Source organism: Larimichthys crocea, chromosome XXII (genome assembly GCF_000972845.2).
Source record: "Larimichthys crocea isolate SSNF chromosome XXII, L_crocea_2.0, whole genome shotgun sequence".
Taxonomy (NCBI): Eukaryota; Metazoa; Chordata; class Actinopteri; family Sciaenidae; genus Larimichthys; species Larimichthys crocea.
The window spans coordinates 2,028,612-2,041,520 of record NC_040032.1 but is presented as its reverse complement, the minus strand read 5'-3'; the positions used below and the strand labels follow the sequence as shown (position 1 = coordinate 2,041,520).

The window sequence follows — 12,909 nt, the reverse complement described above, 5'->3', positions numbered from 1 at the left end:
CATTGGGATGACATCACACACAAATGGGATTTAATTTTTTTTTTTTTTTTACATTTTGACCACTGACCTTGGTTGCAGTTCGAGGAGGTGTCATGTTAAACCTTTTACAGATTTTAACGATATATATTTTTTTGCACTTCTGCAATCATCCACTGGGGCAAATAATCAACGAGGCTGACTTACGCCACCATGTGCAGCTCTGCTAACACATCCATGGTCCTGTTTCTCTCTCTCTCTCTCTCTTACACGCAACACACACACAGTCAGGTCTGCTAATGATCACTTAATTAACTCACAGCAAAACAGCTCAGTAGGCAGTATTGTAGTAAAACCACCTGATGTAGGACACTGACAGGTGGGGGAGCTGTAAAACCAAGAAGTCCTATGACAATAGAGTATGCTTGGCAGCTGTAACACAAATTTGGCCCTAGAGTAAGTAAGTATGTATCTCTATCGCAGCAGAGATTTGTTGCCATGTTGCTGCTTGCCCTGTTGTCTGCCTCTCTGTCCCCCATGTTTCCACTTGTTGTGTTTCCATGCTATTTCCTCCCTGCCCTGATTCCCCTGACTCAGCTGTGCAAGTGTTGTCTCCCATAGGAAAAACTCTAGAGTCCAGATCAGCAGAGCAAAACTGGAGGATTCTGGGAATTACACATGTGTGGTGGAAAACCCGCTGGGAAAGGACAACTCCACTGGCACTGTTAACGTCCAAAGCTGTGAGTACTGACTCCTAAGCAACAAGTGAAGTGGATGTACATTGTTGTTGTTGTTGTTCAGACTGTTCTCTTGCCAAATGAGAGATCAAACGCCATCCCAAACATGGCATGCAACAATGGTAACAAGCATGAAGAACAACTGTCCACACGTGGCTGTGGGGCAATAATCCGTGGAACGGTGCATTGTTCTCGGTGGTCAATGGAATTTAAATGCACTGTATGGTGGGATCTCTCAGTTCTTCATTCATGGCGGCCTCCTGTCAATGTGAAATCCTCCAAAAAAACAACAACACTGCACAGTGCCTTTGACTGTCACTAGCACACAACAAAGGCAGCAGACTATAGAGTATTAAATCTAAAACACACAGCTCGACAGAATATGAAAGTTGGAGCCTAAATGTTCAGAGTGTGTGACAGAATCTAACAGGCTTGTTCTGTAGTGGTGTGTGTGTGTGTGTGTGTGTGTGTGTGTGTGCGTGTGTGTGTGTGTGTGTGTGTATGTGCAAAGTACTGTAGTAGATGAAAGAATTTCAATAACAGCTGCTTCCATTTGGTGGGATGGCGAGTTTGTGTTTGTTCCAAGCAGTGCACGGAGTGAGCGCAAGGCTGCTGTGGTTAGCCTGTTGTCTAAATGGATGGAGCCAGTGTAAAAGAACTGCGAGGAGATACAGTTCATGTAGGTTTGCCTCGGTCGAGGGAGGCCTCGATGATATCCGGTTATGGGCTGTCAAAGAACTGTGCGGCAGGTTGTCTGGCAGACTGGCTGATGAGTGTGCAGACAGTGGATGTGATGGTGAACAGTGTCAGAGCAGACAGCAGTTTTTTTTTTTTACTTGTGCATGACGACATATCCATGCTTTTGATATTTTCACCACACTTTCAATGTTTTTCAGTGTTACAAGATATCATACTGCACCGCTCTCCTTGTCATCGCTGACCTTGACAGCTAAGCGATATCTGCAGACAACCCTTACTTGTGGATAGGTATAGCTGGTAAAGAAAAAGGGAGGGAACGTTTAGCCGTCACTCAGTGTCCTTGTATTCACTTTCAGGCACAGAAATCACTCCCCCCTTCCCTCTTTATATTTGTCAAGGCCACCTTTTAGGGCTATTGTTTGCGGTTAGCAGATTTAAGCTGAGCTGTGTTATTAGAGTAGCAGCTCTTTTCCGATAAAGAAAGGGCCCATTGTGTTTGAAAACACAGAGATTCTCAGTGGTTCCAACATGCAAGTCTTATTTCCAGCAAACAATTGTGCTGCGAAGAAGTCATCCATCTTGTATTTAAATGGGGCCGCACATTACCTCTTTTTATTTCCTGACATCTAAACCGCTTCATTGAATCTTGGAGGCAGATCGTGTGACTTGTGACTGTACGTGTTATGACACTTGGCTTTATTACAGTGCAATGATATACTTCTTTTGTACTCACACGCTACCATTTAAAGGATCAGTGTCACAATATTCCAAGATTCAGACATATGATGTTATCGTTTATGAAAAAATAATGTGATGAACGTTAATAACCGCGTGGCAATCATGCATGATGCCAATTAAACAAAACAGGTCAGACGGTGCTCTATGCCCGGCAAAGGTCAGGGGAATCCCTGGTGGTAGCACCTGTTTGCCTGAGTGTTTAATAAAGGCTTATGAACATGTGACTGGTGGCCGTGAAACTCGATATGGCGATCTTAGCAGGCAAAAGTGCTTGTAACGAAGCAAATTCAAAGAAAATATCATATTACAAAGCAATGAACAAGTGGGCAGAGATGTACAGTAGCCAAAATGGATAAAACATGACCGAGCAATGATACGGTACACTAGACAGTGTTCAGTAACAGCACGCCCTGTTTAAAACATTGAAACATTTAAACATGATATCCCTACATCTGGTGCAAATAATAGTTATCGTTAAAACACATGTATATTTAATGCATGTCACCCGCTCGTACACATTTGTTCATTTTTCGTGCATGCAATTGTGTAAACACGTCCCTGCTTCCTTTGCGTGGCTGTCTGTCAGCACTGATATTCCCCTAAATCACTCCTGGATGTTCTAACAATGGCATCACTGTATGTCCTATCATGTGCCAAGATCATCAGATGTCTGTCTTTGTGTGTTTTTGTTTGTGCACGTGCAAAAGTGTTTGTTCGCTGTGTTCCCCATTGTGTTACAACAGCACGCCTAGTTCCGTCATGCTTCAGGGGAGAAGGCAAGACAGGGCGAATCAAGGGTGGTATGTCCATAGGTGGGGGGGGGGGGGCTCCACCGAAACTACATACGTCAATAAAAAGGAAACAGCAGCACACGGCGCACGTTGCCATGATTATCATATGCTGATGAAAGGCTGAAATCAGCAGATGTTAAGGGAAAAAAAAGAATGTTTGATAGTAAAGGGCTTGCCCTGGCTATGAAACAGGTTGAAACATCTGTTTGAGGTAAATGGGCTATTTGCTTGATTTTGATGTAGAAGAAATGTAATCCACTCGGATCAAGAGCTGTTTTTTTTTTTGTTGTTGTTTTTTTTATCTTAAGGTCATAAGAGAAATGGCTATTGTGTGACGGGGCTGCAGTGGAGTATGCTTGCCTGCTGCAGTATGTTGCCAAAGCAGCATGTAGCCGCAGTATTATCTGTGTATGTGCGCCTTCTAGGGAGGGAGAGCGAGGGGAGGGGTGCAGATATAGATGGACAGAGACAGAGAGAGAGAGAGCAAAAGAAGAAGAGAGCATGAATGGGAGGAGGTGGTGGTGGGGCTACAAAATGAGGGAATGCATGACAGAGAGCAGACAAAGACATTATGGGGAGCGAGTGTGAAGGGGATACAGCTGGAGGAAAGAGAGGCAGACAGTGAGAGAGAGAAAAGTATGAAGAGAAGAAAGACATCGTCGCAGAGGCGACTTTCACACCCATTTTAGAAAGCAGTTGATGTTCGCCAGCTTTGTCTGAGGGACCTTCCTACTGTATGTGATGTCTACAGTCAGGTGCTATAGAGCATGGCTTTTTTCCTACCGCCTACCTTTTCCTGTACCACTCAGTATTTGGCATCCAAGCACACTAACACAGCTGGATCCCGCTTTATCGGCGTGAATTCTCGGTGGAAAAATGCAGTTGTTTGAAACATCAGCCGTCACCCAGACAGAAAGTGAACGCTAACGATCACAGATGATAAAGTCAAACAGCGGCTCGGCACAGGAGCATCATTGTAACCCCCTCACAGCAAGACAGAGGGAGAGAGGGAGAGAGAACGTAGCACATGGCCGTGCCTGCCTGCTGCCTGATTGTTCGGGTGAAGGCAGACTTTGGGAAACCATCACTCAGCTCCACCACATGGTGAATACAGGCCACCACAAGCTCAGCAGCTCACACACACACACACACTCCTGCACTGTGCCAGACATGGACTTGACTCATTGTTGTGTTCTGTTTGAGGTGCATGGACGAAGTAGCTCTTGACTAATATTATTCTTTAAATTATTTATTTACTCTTCTCCTTCATTTGGGAAGAGAGGTGCATGAATTCTGCCGACAGCTCAATGCATGCAAAGCTCTGCAGTGCTTGCTGCGCATCACGAGCGACACAAAGACTTCCTCACGCCGAAACTAAGCTCACCTGTACACACACGTGACGTCACAGCCATCAGGAGCAATTTGGGGTTCAGTGTCTTGAGAAATGACACTTCAACCGAGCAGCCCTCTGATTACAAGATGACCCGCTCTGCCACCTGAACCACAGCTGCCGGATTGTTGCAAGTGTTCACTTCACACGCAACCGAACAGTAAAACCTTAAAAAAAACTGTCAAAAAATCCTAGCAGCGAGTTTGAACATAGGTCCTCTAAGTTGATATGCATAGCATGAATTACACAGGGAGTGCCAGATAAACCTGCCCCGAGGTGTGACTGAATAGGAGGTACCCAAACATTCCTGAAATAAAACAATGACTGTTAAATTTATCGTAAAAAAAAGTATATCTATGTAGAAAGGAAGAATCACTGCCACATGCTTTAAATACATATAAACCCCTATTATTGATAACTACGCATAACAGCTGGTCATTACTCAGCCCAGCTGACCCATATCAATATTTGTGCAGCAGGACCAATGCGACACCCTTGTAACTCTGAGCCTGGGATGTGGACCGTGGTGTGCAAATTGCCTTGGGTGGGAAAAAATAAGCAGTGTGTTCAAGGCCGAATCCCTTGTGCATTTTAAAGCACGCACTACATTTTGGCTCCGCGCCAGCCATGCAGTTTGCCAATATCACTGAATGATTGGACCTGTGTGGGGATTTTACTCATGTCTTTGACCAGGAGAAGAGAAACACACACTGTCAGCTGATTAAGTGCCAGTTTTTGTATCATTTCTCAGCACAGATGGTTGGACGTTCTGCTGAGTGGAATGTTTAAGTTGCTCGTTGTCAGTGTTTCAGCCTTGAGACTCATTTAATTCTCTCTCTCACTCTCTCTCTCTCTCTCTATCTCACTCCTTGTCTGTCACTGCATTGTAGCTGCTTAGAAGAAACATGGCATCAATCAGCGGAGCAATTTTGACATTCTTTTCTGAATCCAAAAGACTTTCCTCCGTGTCTTATTGCTTGTATTTTGCCAGTGTTGGCACTGTGGCAGAATGCACAACAGTACACAGCATGTGTGTGTCTCCTGACTGTCTGGTATATTGTATGTTCCTTTAGCTAGTTTCTGTAACAATTGCTGCTTTTTCTAGAGTGGTGTTTTCAGCCTTATGCCCAGCCCCCAGTGTAGAGGACCAGGGACCATTTGTTGTCCATTTGGTCTGACCTCTACCCTGTAATCAGTCTTGCACGGTAAGACCTGCTGGCCTTCTGCAGAACGGTGTAGTATATCATCGACTGTTTTCTATAAGGCTAGTGTGAAGGAGCAACACAAGTCAAAGTTTGCTTGGCTCCACGTGGCTTCAGATTAAGGCCTCCCATTATCCTACAGGCTGCTGTGTTGTGATAACCGCTTGTGAGGCAGCCATGTGTCTGCAGGCTGCGGGTCACATCCTTGGGGAGTGCTGTGCACAGCTCCACTGAGAGAGTGTGTGAGCGTCCAGGAATGTGTTGATGGAAATCACAGCTGAACATATGATTGCTCCAACCTCAGCAGTCATGCTGGGGCCCACCAGCAACAATTTTGTACATGCACACACGCAGGCCCACCTACACACACAAGCACGCACCCACGTACACATACCTTTACATGTTTTCAATCTTCATCCTGACGGCAAAAACACACTCCTCTCTGTCACTGAACTAACGTTCAAATCGTTTAAAAATTACCATGTAACTTTTACAACCGACGTTAGCATCTCTGCAGCATTGTGCTGTGTCCATTAAGTGGAGATGCAGACTTGCAAGGTGTTACAGCTGTTGATCACTGTTCACATCACACACTATAGTTGCATCTTCTCTCCTTTTTTTACACGCTGAACGTGACTTTGGTGACTTCAAACCAATGCAGGAAGCTCAATTCACTGTAATCTATTGATTTATCAGTTAAAACATTTGTCGCATTCCTTCATCTTTGAAGCGTTCCTTTAAAAAATAAACGGATGCCTCTGATTGGTTGTGATCTGGCACCACAGTGTCGATCTCCTGGGCTGTGCCAGTAAACTAGAGCAACAGCAGATAAACATCGGAAAGTTATCCAGTAAAATATAGAGATGTTTCACGAAACTGTGCTGCGCATACACATCTGTAATCATGCTGTTAAAGCAGATGTGTTACACTACAAGCATCTTGGACCATTTTGCATAAATTTATTGAATTTTTTTAGAAGTCTAATTTAAGGTCCTACGGTTCATCATTCCTCATACTCGCCGGATGTAAAGCAAGTGACTTTTCTGGGGGGTTTTTCAGTGTTAAATGTTAAATGTCACAGAGAAGCCTCACAAATAAACACTCGATAAAAAACAGCCATTTCTGTTTTCTTCCAGTAAGTTTTCATATCTGTTTTACGTAAGTGAAACATTACTGTAAGTACTACTTTGAAGTGGATAAACAACAACTTCCTTTGCTCCTTCTATGACTCTGTCTAGTCTGAGTAGTAAATACAAAACTTACTCACTCTTAGTGCGTAAGCGACAAGATAAACTCATATCTAATGACGCTAGAGGATGTCAGTTGTTGCCGTGGGTGAATGTGGAGTATCTGTACACCAGTCAGTTCTATTGATTTGTGCGGGTAAGCAACAGCAGCAGCAGCAGCAGCCATGTCTGAGAGGACCAGGCCCTCCTATCTGCCAAGTGTTCTGCATTTACAGCCCACTGGAAAACAGCTTGTCGAGTTCTGTGGATGGAGCTGCTGCGCTATTAGTCATGCCTACTTTTTCAAAATTATCTTCAGTCCTGAGGTCTGGACAGGCATTCCTCCGAGGTGGCCGTCTGATTGCACCACCATCTCAGGTCTTGTCAGTTGGCAGGTTTTCGGACACAAAATCAGGATCCAGGTTTTGCTCTGTAGAGCAAACATAATGTAATCTGAAAGGTTCACATAGCAAAGAATAAATTGTTGTTAAGACATGTAGTGTGGTTTTTAAAATGATGCCCGCTAATGATGCAAGTGATTCTGATCTTGTTTTTTCATCAAAGTATCTTAACAAGTTGCAATCACCCTCATCGCCACATCCATAGCTCTGTATGGTATTCATAACAGCTTACCGGGTACATTTACAACCCCAGAGCTATAGACACTTAAAGAAACCTTAAATCTCTGACTCTGTTAAAAAAATAAGCATATGTACATAACATATGTGTACACCAGCACCAGAAAATTATGAAATAACCTTAATGTAAAGGTCAGAATGTGTTAAAATACCCAACACTGAGCAAAGAAAATCAACTTTTCTACAATATTCAGTGAAATTCAATTTGTTAATTATTTTCCCAGCTCATGCTAAACTTTTATCAACTGAAAAGAGACCGTTTGTTATTCTGTCTGACATCACCTCTTTCCTCACGACAGCTGGAGTGTGTCAGAGTTTAGTCCTTGTTTTGAAGTTCACCCACCCCGATAATGTTCAGGTCCAGGCAGTCACAAAATCATCACTTCGCCCACACTGCACGTTGTTTTTGTTTATTGTCGGGGCCTTTCTGTATTAGTGGGCAGCATCCGGTGTAGTGGGAAGATCCAGAGTAAACGGAAGAGTTTATGTCATGAGTAGATGAACACCCACCACAGCATCATAAGCACACATTATGCGGTTTTGCAAGCATCACTGAGCCATCAAGGCACGGCATGTGATGTTACAAATGGACTAGTGAGGATTTTAACTGTGCTTTGAATAGGATCCATAGGATTAATAAATCAAAGGGAAATACTTACATACGTACTTGATAGGACTCTTGAATAAAAATAAAAATAGAAATAGCTATGTGGTTGTAATGCCTGTAAGAAAGCCTCCATGTTTTGGCATTTTGGTGAACATATTTTCTTAAGCATTTAAGCCTGGGCAAATGTTTTTCATCATGTAATAATTATGTTTGGTAATACTCATACCTTAATGCACCTCAGAGAAATCTAGGCGGAACATTCTTCATGCTCCAAATCTTCTACTACAGATTTAGTATGTGGTTGTTTCCAGACATAGCAATGGGAACCCAGTTTACTGAGCGGTCTTTCAACTTGAACAACCTCCAGTTAACATTCAAGTATGAAATCATCTTAATATGTCACTAATTCATCACTTTTCTGACAAAGACGCGCAGTATGAGCTTTGACATGTATGTGCTCATGTGTTGGACAAGAGGCAGCTGTCGCATCTTATCATTATCAGAATCACCCATAAATGAGCAAAGTATATTAAATGAAATGAAACCACTCAAAGCGTCATTATGTTCCGCCTGCTCTATCGATTCGCTTTAATCCCGTCGATCCAGTGCGATAAGTGGGTGCCCTCAATGAAATCTTCGCCAAAGCAACTAAGTTATCGAAAATCACAACACATCTTAGGATGTCCAGTAATCTCACTGTGTTATGCGGGACAGTTAAGCCCTCAGTGTGAATGAGTGAGGATATTGCTATGTGTGTGGAAGGAAGCAGCTGTTACACTTGAAGAGCTGAGTGATGTGAGCAGGAGGTGACATGAGGTTTTGCTGTGTGCAGGGCTTTGTTAACTCATCCAGGGCCTGGGACACAAACTTATCTGAGACTTAATTTAATAGCTTAATAAAAGATTGACTTCCAGGTGCCCCCCAGCTGTCCCGGTGGTCTCTCCCTGATGGTGACCCCAACTGTCCTGACTATGCATGACTTGCTGGATTACTAACAAACACTGCGTTTGTTAAAAGGGATGAAAAAACACTTTTTAGGGTAATAAACTAAATAAGATAAACCAGTCTCAGTGAGAATTTATTTCACAAAGGTTGCCATTTTCCCCTACAAGTGCCAGACCCCTAACTTTAGGATTGCGTCAAAGCTAAAAGCAAAATAAAATAGCTGCTCTGCTGTGAACTGCACAAACCATCACAAAGAATTCATGTCCTTTGGCTGAATCATTTTATTGTCGATGGAAATTTGACCGAAATTCCAGCACAACGACTTCAGAACTGTGGATCAGAGGGCCAGCTCACGGGTGGATCAGTACCGGCTGCTTGTGACCCGGTTTCAAACATAGAAGCTGTAAGTTTTCCCATGTTTTATCTTGTTTTACTGTTTATTTTACAAGTTAGCCTGTTGAACTCGTTCTTAGCATGTTGTGTGGCTAATCTGGATATGCTGGCAATGTTGAACTGAGTAAATGTAATGAATGTAATGTATTGTAATATTGAGGGTCAGTCAGAATCTTTGTGGACATTTAGTCAAATTTGAAGCCAACTCAATAACAACAGTAGTTTGGATGCAGGTAAATACTTTGAGTGAGTTCTACTATAGTTATAGTTACTATAGTAGTTTAACTATGACATTGCTCTATATTTGTCTTACAGCTAACTCTGAACTTGGCCTGTTTTACAGAGTGACATGATGAAGCTCAGGTGTTTCTGGACCCATCAGAGGAGGTCTCAGTCAAGAGACAACCTGAACAGTGGACAGCAGCACCAGGAAAGTCTGGATATCCACAGGAAGACATGTCAGTGAACGGAAAGTTGTAAAAGCAGCTGTATAGCATAAACCATTTACCTCAATGGAAGACGTAATATAGACAGTTAACAAGAGAGTTATGGCTTTATTATTATTTCAGTTTCTATGAATGAATATAAGTAAAGTGCTTTGTTTATAAGAAGAGTTTGGGTTTTCATTTAGTGTTGTGTTAAATAAATATATTGTGTTCTTTTACAAGGGTTTGATGAAAAACTTGTTTGATTTCCTGCATGCAGGAGTATGAAAATGTGAGTTTGCTAATAATCCTTTAAGTCCTTTAAATCCTAGTAAATAATGACTGTAAGCAACACAACACATCCCTGTTTTACAGTCAGACTTCATTATGGTGTCATATAAAATCAATATAAATCTGCAACGCTTTGAAGCATAAATTTGACTATGAAAAAAGTAAAAGTATAAATATTTAAGTAACACATGGGTAGCTAGAGCAATGATTATACTAGTACTCCAATTACTTTTGTACATTTATTAGGTATCTTTTTTTTATGAGAAATGTTTACCAGAATGCTGAGGCCTGTGGTGGTGGAACAATCAGCGCAGAATGGGCTTTATTGGGAGTCGGGCCCTAAAGAGACGTCTGCTTCAAACAGACGGTGAAAAGAGGTGCTGCAGTTACGGCAAATGTTTTTTATTAAACATATTCTAATAATCAAAAAATAATAAAAATATGAAGCTGAAAATTAGCACAAAATGCCTTACATGGGAACGTAAAAGTTAAGAATTCTCCGCTTCTCCTATTACTTTACATTTTTCAGAACTGGGTTTGGGCTTTCGTGGGTGTCTTTGCACTCTTTCAAAGTTTTTTTTTTTTTTGAGCACAACAGAAACATATACTTACCATTCCACTGCAGCGTAGTACTGTAGTTTGGTTCACACAGCTGTCTCTTATCCTAAACCTCCCATTACTTCATCACACCGCTTCCTTCCCTTTTGTTGCTCATTTTACAACTGCATTCATCACATCGCATGTCTGTTGAGGGATACTGCATGAGTAGAGGGTATACAAAGTCAAAGAGTGGGAGCCTGTCACACTCACCTTAAATACCAGTACACTCACAGTGAACTCATCCTTTAGTATACAGAGGGCTCGCAGCCTAACAAAACAGCAGTGCTCCATTGCCCATTTTCTAAGGACACACATACACAAGCACAGACTGTATGCTTTCGGGCTTTCAGGGGAAAACCTTTACTCCTAACAGCTGGCTTACTCCTGTGGCTGTGAGCACAGACCCAAATATGGAGCCATTGTATATGTCTGTATGTGGTACATTGCAAAGCCTGCACTTCCTCAGAAATGAGGGCCAGCTGGAGCAGGTGATGGAGAGATGTTAAATCCTGAGATTGTGGCCTTTCAAAGAAATAATAATCATATTGTGATAAAAATATATTCTTTACATCAATATATATATATTAGTGACGTTTCTTGAGGTAACTAGTCTTCTCTTTGTCATTGTAGTTCTCACTGCTCAAGAGTTCTTCTCTTCATTTGTCTTTTCCAAACGAGGATTAATGTAGGATTTAGTGGCCTCTTGTGGTGAAGTTACAGATTTCAACCAAGTGAATACCACCTGCCTCACTCTCATGTTCCCCTGTTTTGGGTTAGTAGAAACATGGCGGCTCAAGATGGAGGGGACCTGCTTCCTCTATAGATATTGAAGACTCATTGTAAGGTAGCAAAAACATAATGATTCTTATTTTTTAGGTCATTATACACTAATAAAAACATAGTTCTGAATATTACATATTATGATTCTGCCAATGGATCCCCTTAAATGCTGCACATTGTACCTTTAACTTTTGTATCCTGCACTTGGATTCGAGTTTGAGTTAAATATCAAGGTCATTTATAAACTTAAAATAAATTTATAATTCCCACTGGCTTTTTCTCATAGCTCTTTCACTTCCAGACTGGGGGAATTACAAAATTCTGTGTCATAACCAATTTCAGACTAGTGCTTTGATACTGAATATCTTATTTGCGTACACATCTGTTTGAGGGAGTGACTTCAGACACACGACACACAAACATCTCATCAGGCTAGCTTCACGAAAAGAACTTGAAAAATGTGTGTTTTTCACAGATTATTTCTCCTGGCCCGCCTTAAAGTCACACATCTGCTCCTCTCACCTTTACCACCAGTGTTGCTGTCTATCTATGTATCTAAAAGATGACACCAGGTTTGACTGGCTCTAAAGTGGATGAACATATGTCCTGGAAACCGGTACTGGATTTTTCCTTTTACACAAAGTGCTTTAGTGATTTGAATCTTTGGCAACTAAGCATATGTTAACCTCGTGAGGCACCCAGACTCACCAGTTCACAAAACCATGAGAAAATATCTAATAATACCAAATATCTTCTTCGGGATCATTTAGAGCCCTTTGAGGAACCGCCGGCATCAACAGCATGAGCTACAAGCGTGGTTTAACTCTAGGTGTATGTGTGAGACGATGTGTGACTGTTTGCTTGAATAACAACAATGACAGCTGCTAAAGAGGTTAGGGTATATGTTGCGGGCATCATTTCCATCAGAACTGGAGAGTATTTCGTCATTGAACTAAGACCAAAGAACAGCACTGAAGGCTTTCTTGGATTTAGACGATGTTTTTCACTCTTCTTCCGACTGACTTCAGTAAGAGTTTGTTTAGTTACGGAGTATAGATTCTTGACATGTTTGGTTTGCCCATGATAGACGATGATAGACAAATGGTTCATCCAATCACCACCATGACTTTCCAGATGGTTCTGTGTAATAAATCACTTGACACAATCAGGTAAAGCACTGCCCGAGGATTAAATTGACAGCGTCACTGAAAGTCTTCTGGTGTTCTGGTGTCCTTTAGCTGCTCCTCCGTGACTGTAGTGGCCATACCTACCAGTTGTGATGCAAGATGCAAGCAGGAGGATGCAGTAAACAATATTTTCTCAGGTCAGAGTGTGAAAATGAAAGCAACAGTCATCCTGAAGACTCCACACTGAGCCCTGGCTGCATCTGAAAAGGCTCAGCCCTGTCTGGAACTGCGCCGTGGAACACAACATGTGTCGCTTTGTTGCCAACTGCACACCTTCTGGTGCT

General features: G+C 42.2%; 1 protein-coding gene across 5 annotated transcripts in view; it reads left to right on the top strand.

Moving 5' to 3' along the window:
* Positions 1–12,909, top strand: part of nrg2a (neuregulin 2a) — a 67,944-nt gene that overhangs the window by 31,595 nt on the left and 23,440 nt on the right. For all 5 annotated transcript variants that reach the window (XM_027273590.1, XM_019253196.2, XM_027273589.1 and 2 more), the window contains exon 3: positions 598–716. In XM_027273590.1, the coding sequence (XP_027129391.1) occupies positions 598–716 (119 nt within the window). The remainder of the gene's footprint in view (positions 1–597; positions 717–12,909) is intronic.